The 10424-nt window shown below is 36.3% G+C and overlaps 1 protein-coding gene across 1 annotated transcript; it reads left to right on the forward strand.

Annotated features, from left to right (window-relative positions):
• Nucleotides 1–3001: 3001 nt before the first annotated feature.
• LOC116466600 (serine/arginine-rich splicing factor 10-like) lies at nt 3002–3739 on the forward strand. The gene is given in 2 exon segments (XM_032753879.2): nt 3002–3435; nt 3438–3739. Coding segments are annotated over 2 exon segments (495 nt in total). The 5' UTR covers nt 3002–3242.
• The last annotated feature ends 6685 nt before the right edge of the window (nt 3740–10424 follow it).

Genomic DNA, 10424 nt, shown 5'->3' on the forward strand with positions numbered 1-10424 from the left:
AGTACTTTGGGAGGCCGAGGCAGGAGGATTGCCTGAAGCCAGGAATTTTAGACCAGCCTGGACAATATAGCGAGACCCTACCTCTACAAAAAAAAAAAAAATTAATTAGCCAATCATGGTGGCATGCTCCTGTAGTCCCAGGTACTCAGGAGGCTGAGGTGGAATGATTGCTAGAGCCCACAAGTTCGAGCTGCAGTGAGCTGTGATCGTACTACCATACTCCAGCCTAGGCAACAGAGCGAGACCCTATCCCCCCCTCCCCCCAAAAAAAAGAAGAAGAAGAAGAAAAGAAAAAAGAAAGTTTTAGGTAGCATATAATGAGATATAGAAAGTGTTAGGCCTTTTATTCATTCAGCAAATAATTCAATTTTTTTTTCTGGTTGGCTTTTTATCTATGGAAAGTGTCTAAAGAGTCAGAGATGTGGAAAACCTCGAGTCAGGATGTCTCCCTTCTACTCTATGTCCGACATAAACATGCAATTTCAGGGAAGAGGGAGACCTCCACACAGGAAGGAGAAAAAGGAAATACAACAAAATGTTAAGTGGTTGTTTTAGGAATTATGGGTCATTGAGTTCTTTCTTTAAATTCTTAGTTATGTTCATTTCTCTACTTGCCAAAATGTAATATGCTTCCATTTGTTTTAGATAAAAACCATACAGTAAAACTTTTTGTTCTTTAGGATATCTTGGATAAAAAGATATACAAATATACCTTCCATTGTTGATAAGAATACATTTCTAATTGTATATTTTTATTCAAAAATAAAAATTCAGCCAAGCGCCAGAGCTTGTGCCTGTAATTCCGGCACTTTGGGTGGCTGATGTGGGCAGTCAACTTGAGCCTAGGAATTCGAGACCAGCCTGGGCAACATAGTGAGACCCCATCTCTACAAAAAATAAAACAGCCAAGCATGGTGAGCACCATGGCATGTACCTGTGGTCCCAGCTACTCAGAAGGCTGAGGTGAGAGGATCACTTGAGCCCAGGAGGCCAAGGCTGCAGGGAGCTGTGATCGCACCACTGCACTCCAGCTGGTGCTGGATGACAGAGCGAAACCTTGTCTCAAAAAAATAATAAAATTTTTAAAGTTAAAAACAAAAATTTAATTGAAGATATCAATTTTTATTTTAAAACTATTGATATTTACATACAACCTTTTGTGGCTAATTATGCTGCCACCTAGTTTTGAGAACTACAGTTCTCAAAGCACTAGAAAAGGTGTTTGGCTCATTATTATGTGAAAAATATAATCCAAACAAAACAAACAAAAACTAATGGTACTCAATGGCTAGAGTAAAACACAAAAACAATGGGTTCTGAAATAATGCACCTAAAATCTTCTTGTAATTATAGCTTGACAATTTTTAAAGCTCTGTAAGTTCAGTAATGTGATATGTGGGATTTGCTTGTAAGTTCTGTAGAGGGGATGGCGACAAGCTGGGGGCTGGGTACATGGAAGGGACAGGTAAAATGGGAACAATAGCAGAATACTGATCATTGCTGAAGCTGGGTGGGTATTCATTATTGTATTTTCTTCATATTTGAAAAATTCTATAATAAAAGTTTTAAAAAGAATTTTTACAAACCTCTAAATATGCATGATCACAGAAACCGGAAGCAACCTCTGTTATAATCCCAAAGTAGAATAAAATAAACAAACAAAAAATTCACTCTGAAATAAAGCTTCAGGTGGCCTATAAAGTGTTTTGTGCTTTCTATTTGTACAGGCAAGTGAGAAAACAATTACTGACCAGTAAGTACACAACTATTTTTAAGTTGTATGAAAGGCTGTTATCGCCACCTACTGGACACTGTTATTGACTACTTGCTGTAAAAAATTAACAAGATTTTTTTAAAACCAACAATCATTACTTAATAGGTCCCCCCATCCCATCTTAAGCATCTAGTTAACAAAACAGTATAAATAAAACCATCAAATTTATATTTTTATTTGTTTTTATATTAGTAATGCTAATTAATGTTACGTTACGTCACTTCTTAGTATGAAATGCCCCCTACTAAAAAGGTATATATCATAAAATTTTGGTTTGAAAGTATATTGATGATCATCCTATGATGTTCTTGTTTTACAGAAGATCACAGAACTTGAATTGTTTGCCCATAGGGTAAGAACTCAGAATTTAAATTTTTTACACATAGGGATAGTCCAGAAAGTTATAAATTAGTCCTGGCTCGTAAGTTCAGTGCATTACCTTTTTTCATTTGTCTTTTAAAATCTTGACTTATATTGCAAATTTTATATCTTTCATAACTTGGCTAATTGCACACACCAGTGATTCTCCACTCTGGTGCATCAGAATGACTTGTGAAATTTTAAAAGTAAAGTTGGCACCAAAGCCAGAGATTTTTGCATCCAGCCAGTGTTACCAGAACTATTAGTAGATACCAGTGGTTCTCAAAGTGTGGTCCCTGGACAAGCATCATCATCACCATCATCATCATCATCATCACCATCATCATCATCATCACCATCATCATCACCATCATCATCATCACCATCACCATCATCATCATCATCATCACCATCATCACCATCATCATCACCACCATCATCATCACCATCATCATCATCACCATCACCATCATCATCATCACCATCATCATCACCATCATCATCATCATCATCATCATCATCATCATCATCATCATCTCGCCATCACCTGGTTAGAAATGCAAATGTTCACAGTCCACCCCAGAGTACTGGGTGGGGGGCTCTAATTTGTGTTTTGCAAGCCTTCAGGTAATTTGGATACAAGCTAAAGTTTAAGAATCACTATTATTTACTACAAAACTGGTAAATTTCTACTCTTTTACATACAAGAATTAATTTAGCTGTAGTAGAGCCCTCTGGCTGTGTGTGTCTGAGGATCAGCCGCCAGGGGCTGGACAGTTTGCCGAGCCCCTTAGTGTCCCCTGGCGCTAAGACTCACACAGTGGTCATGCCCAGCTATCTGCGTCCCCCAAGGTGCCTCTGTTCATCAGGAATGGAGCCAATAACAGCAGGTTCAAAGATTTATGGCATGAATTTCGTCATTATGGTCCTATAGTTGATGTGTATGTTCCACTTGATTTCTACACTCACTGTCCAAGAGGAGTTGCGTATATTCAATTGCAGGATGTTTGTGATGCTGAAGATGCTTTACATAATTTGGACAGAAAGTGGATTTGTGGATGTCAAATGGAAACAGTTTGCACAGGGGGATTGGAAGACCCCAAATTAGATGAAAGCAAAGGAAGGTAGGAGTGTGTACTGTTCTTCACGCTATCATTATGACAGATATAGATGTTCTAGAAGCCAAAGTAATGAAAGAAGATCAGGAAGTCGGTCTTTTGCTTACATCTGTAGAAGATCTTGTAGTCCTAGAAAGAGTGGACGGACTGCAAGACCATGGTGTAGCAGAAGCCATTCCAACAATGGAGAGTCAAACACTGAAATCAGTCTTTTTCAAGATCTAAATCCAATTCAAGATCAAGGTCCAAGTCGCAGCCCAAGAAAGAAATGAAGGCTAAATCATGTTCTAGGTCTGCGTCGCATGCCAAAACTAGAGGCACCTCTAAAACAGATTCCAAAACACATTACAAGTCTTGCTCAAGACATAAAAAGGAATCAAGGAAAAAAGAACAGCCTTGCTCCAAATCCCAGTCAAAGTCACAGTCTAGGCCTAGGTCAAAATCTAGATCAAGATCTTGGACTAGTCCTAAATCCAGTGGCCACTGATAGTATAAACCATGATCATTTTTAGGCACATATCATTCATTTGCTCATAGATTGGTTTACTTAAATGATCAGGAATACAATGTTGCAATGATGTTTAACAACACTTGTTAGTTTTCCCATACCAGGCAATGGTTATATTAAAATGACATGCTGTTGAGAAGCCACTCTTAAGAGTCCAGTTTGTTTAGTGTTATGGGCAGCTACCAATTTGTTGTGTCTCTGTATATTTTTGTAAAGATTCTCATTTTTATGCTTGAAGCATTTGGTGAAAAGATGTTGGTTGAACATAATTTGCAACATTGTCTTACTAAAAATAAACTTTTATATTCATATTTGGTAGAACTGTTAACCTAGGAAGGAGTAAGATAGAGTGTTACAAAAGTGAGGTTGTAGCCAGAGTACAACACTGACTGCTCAGACACATTTAGGTTCAGCGTGGACCTTTATGTCTTATCAAGATGTCTAGGCCCTTGATAATAGTTTATTTATGACACAGTGTGGATTAGTTCCTTTGTTAACTCCACCGTCTTGGGGAATAATGCCAACTGAGTTATGTAGTATTTTCAGAGAGATTAAGTTTTTGAATGAAACATGGAGCCTTTGCTTTTTTTCTGGTTTCTATAGATTTGGAACAAGAAAACATCAGAAAAACTCACCTTAAAATTTGAGGAGGTCAATGATGGCAGAAACAATTTTAAGGGGAAAAGAATGTTCTTATGTAGTTATCTAAAATTTAAGGAGTACTGTTGACCATAATATTGCTTAGTTTTCTTACTGCCCTTAGAAGCAAGTGAATTGTTTCAAAGTAGGCTGTATGTATGTGTGTGTGTGAGTGTGAGTGTGTGGTGTATAGTGTAAAAGAACTGAAATGTTGATGCTTACAGCACTTGGCCTATACATTTATATCAAAACTTGCTTGCTTCTTTATGTAGGAGGCTTGCATTTCACACCTCAGTTTATTTAATGTGAGGCAAGTTCAAAAACAACATGCTCATTCTAGGTGATTCTGTGGTGCCATGAAATTTAAAATGATTTTGGAAAAAAGGATTAGTCAGTTTTAAGCAAGAGTCACATCTTTTGAATTTTTGACTACCAGTGTAGTACCTGACTAAAAATAAAGAAATAATACCCTTTACCATTTATAATTTCTAGTATTCCTCTGAAAGATTGTTTTGGGGACAAAAGTGACTTGACATGTCCAATCTCATTTTGGATAAAAAGCTAGCATCTTTTAAAATCTCAGATTGCTTGCTTACAGATATAAGTGAGAATTATGGAGAAGTAATTCCTTTAAGAAGATTACTTATTTCAGTTGTTTTTAGTAATCTAGGCTTTGTCTGTAGAGAACAAAACGATGGCAGTAAGCTGAGATAGCTCAGTTGGGAGAGCATTAGACTGAGAACAAAACGATGGTTTTTAAATACTATATGCTAAGTGCTTAAGAGGTTGATTGTAGGACCTTTGTATATTTGATAGTATTTCTTCCATTTCTTTAGCGTTTGCAGTTAATATTGTTCTGCTACGCAATCATTTATATGCATGTTTCTTTACTTTTTTAAGATTTTTCTGGATGTATAAACAACAAAAAGTGTATTTAAAACTGCAGCAGTAGTTTGCAGTTCCTGCGGACAGGAAAGTTGTAGGGCTAAACTTTCTACTTTTTTTCTTATAGAAGCTTCTAAAAAGGCATTATAGTTCTCTTTAACAAATATTGTGCACAGCTTTTAAAACATCAATATTTGGATCAAAGCAAGACCCAGCTTATTTTCTGCTTGTTGTAAATTAAACAAACAGAAATAAAAAACTTTATGAAGGAAAATTTTTCCCTTCATTGTGCTATAATAAAAACAAAATGAAGAAAAAAAAGATTTGATTTACTGTTCTCTAAGAAAAAAAAAGAGATTTAAATTTAGTAATATAGTGTAACTTTACTCTTTTTCCAGAAGCATACATTCAACAAAGCTCTAGTTAGCCAATAGGAAAAACGCTCTAATGGAAGAGTGGAGAGTAATTTATTCATAGGCCAGTTAATAAGACCCTGGAATGTTCCTGCCTAGAGCAAATTTTCCAACCATAATTCCTTATTCTGGCTTGTTCTGCTCAATAAGTTACCTTTCTAAGACATAATAAGGCCTTTTAGTCACATCAGACCTTTTGACCCAGGAATGCCACTTCTAAAAATTAGAAAATAAATTATGCTCCAAGGATTTCTCCAAAGCACTGTAAATAATGGGAGGAAGGGGATCCTGGAGTTAGTTAAATGTACAACAATTGAGGAATGATTCCATAAAATAGAACATCAACAGGATGGACTATTGTTCAACCATTAAAATGATGCTTTTCATATGGCATTTTAAATATAGGAAATGCTTATTTTATAACATGTGCACACGCAGATACATACACACAACTGAAGACAACAAAGTACTAAAATATTAATGCTGGTTATCCTTGAGTAGTAGAGTGATTTTTAAAATATTTAATCAGTATTTTTTAATTTTTCAGTAACGACTATACTTATCCATTAATTAAAAGAAAATCTACAAATGGCAGAACTAGTTTGTGAATTGAGATCTTCAAATGATTAATCTGTAAGCTTTCAAAAGACAACTGTGGGAAACAGGTAGGTATCTTTTCCTCTCTATCCTGCATTACGCTTTCCTCATCCCACTCTAACTCTTCTACTTCTACTTTCTTCACATCAGCCCTGCCATAATTCATTAACTAGAAATTCATTAACTAAGAAACTGAAGGCAATTATTCAATATTTTAAAATTTTAAAACTGTTCAATTAAATGGTTCTTAGAATATATATTTAAAAAAGAGGTAAAATAGCCCAATGGTTAAAAGAGCCTAAGGGCTTTAAAATTAGACAGACCTGGGTTTACATCTTAGTTTGCCACTTAGGAGACCTCAGACAAGTTCCACTTTCCTTATTTGTGAAATGGGAGTACCACTCTGCTCAGTGAATTGCTGAGGATGAAATGAGAGGATGCATCTAAAGTATAAGATGCTAGCACTCATTTGTTAGTCTGTTTTGTGTTGTTACAGCAGAATACCTGAGAAGGTAATTTATAAAGCACGGAGATTAATTTCTTGAAGTCTGTAGGCTGGAAGACCATGATGAGGGGCTGGCTTCCAGTGATAACCTTCCTGCTGTGGTCATCCCATGGCAGAAGGCAGAAGGGCAAGAGAGAGCAAGAGGAGGTGAGTTGGGGAGGAAGAGAGAGCAAGCAAGCATGCAAGGTGTGCCCAAGAGTTCCTTGTAGTCATAAGCCCTTTTATTATTATTATTATTTTTACAATTTGTGTAAATTTAAGAGGTACAAGTACAGTTGTGTTACACGGATATATTGCTTAGTGGTTCCCTGGGCCTTTTAATGTAACCATCACCCAAATAGTGTACACTGTACTCATTAATTTCTCAACCCTCACCATCCTCCTCCCACCCTCCCTCTCTTCTGAGTCTCCAGTGACTATATTCAGCATTAATCCGTTCATGTGGGCAGAGCCCTCATGACTTGTATCTCCCATGAGGCCTCATCTCCCAACACTGCTGCATTGGGGATTAAGTTTCCAACACACACTTTTTGAAGGACACATTCAAACCATAGCAGCACTCAATAAAAGGTAACTGCTGTTATTGTTTTCTAGTAATGTTATTGCTGTTTTGGGTAAGCAACCCCTAAGTTTTCATTTTTCTGAGGGGGGGTAGAAAAAGCTTAGTGGGGTACTGTGGCTCAGTCATTTGGACTTCTTAGATCACTAACATTTCAAAAAGAATTTGGGAGACCTATATGGAGCTGTCGAAATTTTCTTTACAAAGTAGGCATTAATCAGTTTTCCCTCAAACGTCTAGTATAGCTGATGTTTTCAAACTATGCTTTAATCACTAACCCACATTACAGTTAACTGTTAGGACTGAATTCTCTTTAATGGTTTCTCCTTCTGCTTGTTTCTATGAGGCTGGGAGGGTTGAACTGTATAACATCCCACATTCTGAATTGGCCCAATTATTTCCACTTGAAGTCAGTTGATTTGTCCCTCCATCTCCTGTATCTTCTGTAAACTGAGATGTAGGTCTATAAGCTTGATTAGATTTAAGTAGAACAGCCTTGGCAAGAATAAATACTTCATTGGTAGTGATGAACTTCACCTTGAAACATGTCTATTCCTTGGCCAAGTTGAGTGTGCAGATTCTGTGTGCTCTAGGCAGATTTATGGTTCCCAAGTAGATCAATGCAAAATTAATCAAAATAATTCGTGTTATTAGAAATTCAATTGTTTTAAAATCACATTTTGTATTGTGAAAATTGTGTTACCCAGCTCTTCTTCAAAAAAGATTTTACCTTGAAAAGCTAGAGCTGGCGAGTCAACACCAAAACTAAAATAAAATGAGATGCATTAATGAAAAAAAATAACAAAACAAAAACAAAGTAGGTATTTAAACCCCACCAACAAATTCACCATCACTATTATTTCATAAAAGAAAACTCATTCGAATAATCCCTAAAAAAGTGGAAGACACTTCAAGTAATCATTCCCAAGAAAGGACAGCTGACAATTGCATGCCAAAATTATCCTTATTTTTTTCACTTTGTCATATATCAGTAAGCACTTAAGGATTAATATCAGTCTGCAAACTGGTACTTGATGCAAGATGCTTTACTTCTTGGCCTGATTTTTAATCCATGAATGAAGTTGTTCTAGCTTCTTCATGGGAATTTTCATTCGACAAATACTAACCAAACACTTGTTATATTATTAAGCAGAGAAATTTAGGAGCAAATGAGGTCACGTATATGAAAACACTGCATACAGTGCCTTGTAGATTGCAAAGGAGCATAAAAATATGTGGTATTCAACAGAGACATAGATCAATGGAACAGAACAGAGCCCTCAGAAATGATGCCGCATATCTACAACTATCTGATCTTTGACAAACCTGACAAAAACAAGAAATGGGGAAAGGATTCCCTATTTAATAAATGGTGCTGGGAAAACTGGCTAGCCATATGTAGAAAGCTGAAACTGGATCCCTTCCTTACATCTTATACAAAAATTAATTCAAGATGGATTAAAGACTTAAATGTTAGACCTAAAACCATTAAAATCCTACAAGAAAACCTAGGCAATACCATTCAGGACATAGATGTGGGCAAGGACTTCATGTCTAAAACACCAAAACCAATGGCAACAAAAGCCAAAATTGACAAATGGGATCTCATTAAACTAAAGAGCTTCTGCACAGCAAAAGAAACTACCATCAGAGTGAACAGGCAACCTACAGAATGGGAGAAAATTTTCGCAACCTACTCATCTGACAAAGGGCTAATATCCAGAATCTACAATGAACTCAAACAAATTTACAAGAAAAAAACAAACAACCCCATCAAAAAGTGGGCAAAGAACATGAACAGACACTGCTCAAAAGAAGACATTTATGCAGCCAAAAAACACATGCAAAAATGCTCATCATCACTGGTCATCAGAGAAATGCAAATCAAAACCACAGTGAGATATCATCTCACACCAGTTAGAATGGCCATCATTGAAAAGTCAGGAAACAACAGGTGCTGGAGAGGATGTGGAGAAATAGGAACACTTTTACACTGTTGGTGGGACTGTAAACTAGTTCAACCATTGTGGAAGTCAGTGTGGCGATTCCTCAGGGATCTCGAACTAGAAATACCATTTGACCCAGCCATCCCATTACTGGGTATATACCCAAAGGACTATAAATCATGCTGCTATAAAGACACATGCACACGTATGTTTATTGCAGCACAATTCACAATAGCAAAAAGTTGGAACCAACCCAAATGTCCAACAACGATAGACTGGATTAAGAAAATGTGGCACATATACACCATGGAATACTATGCAGCCATAAAAAATGATGAGTTCATGTCCTTTGTAGGGACATGGATGAAACTGGAAAACATCATTCTCAGTAAACTATCGCAAGGACAAAGAACCAAACACTGCATGTTCTCACTCATAGGTGGGAACTGAACAATGAGAACTCATGGACACAGGAAGGGGAACATCACACTCCGGGGACTGTTGTGGGGTGGGGGGAGGGGGGAGGGACAGCATCTGGAGATATACCTAATGCTAAATGATGAGTTAATGGGTACAGCAAAACAACATGGCACATGGATACATATGTAACAAACCTGCACATTGTGCACATGTACCCTAAAACCTAAAGTATAATAATAAAAAAAAGAAAAAAATAATTAATTGTATATATAAAAAAATATGGTATTATTACAAATGTATATTACATATATAATTATATATTACATAATTACATATGTATTACTATATATTACATATACATATTATATATATATATAAAATTACAAATCGATTCCTAAAAAGAGATTACCCAACATACGTTTTAGTGACTTAGTAATTTTCTATATTCATGCTATCATAAATAGTATTCAGAATTCTTTAGAATGCATATTTTCCTTTTTTTTAAAATAAAATAATTATATTTGTGATGTAGCTCATGATTCTGCCATCTTCTGCTTTATGGGAACTGAGGATGTTACTATTCCCTCAGATGGTTATGACTCCCAAGGGAAAGTTATTAAGCTAGAAACTGCTGCTATAATTACCAGTACGTAGACTCTGGATTCTAAAAAAGAAAATGTCACAAGGTCTAAAAGGCAGG

This window comes from Hylobates moloch, unplaced genomic scaffold (assembly GCF_009828535.3).
Source record: "Hylobates moloch isolate HMO894 unplaced genomic scaffold, HMol_V3 SCAFFOLD_2, whole genome shotgun sequence".
Classification (NCBI taxonomy): Eukaryota; Metazoa; Chordata; class Mammalia; order Primates; family Hylobatidae; genus Hylobates; species Hylobates moloch.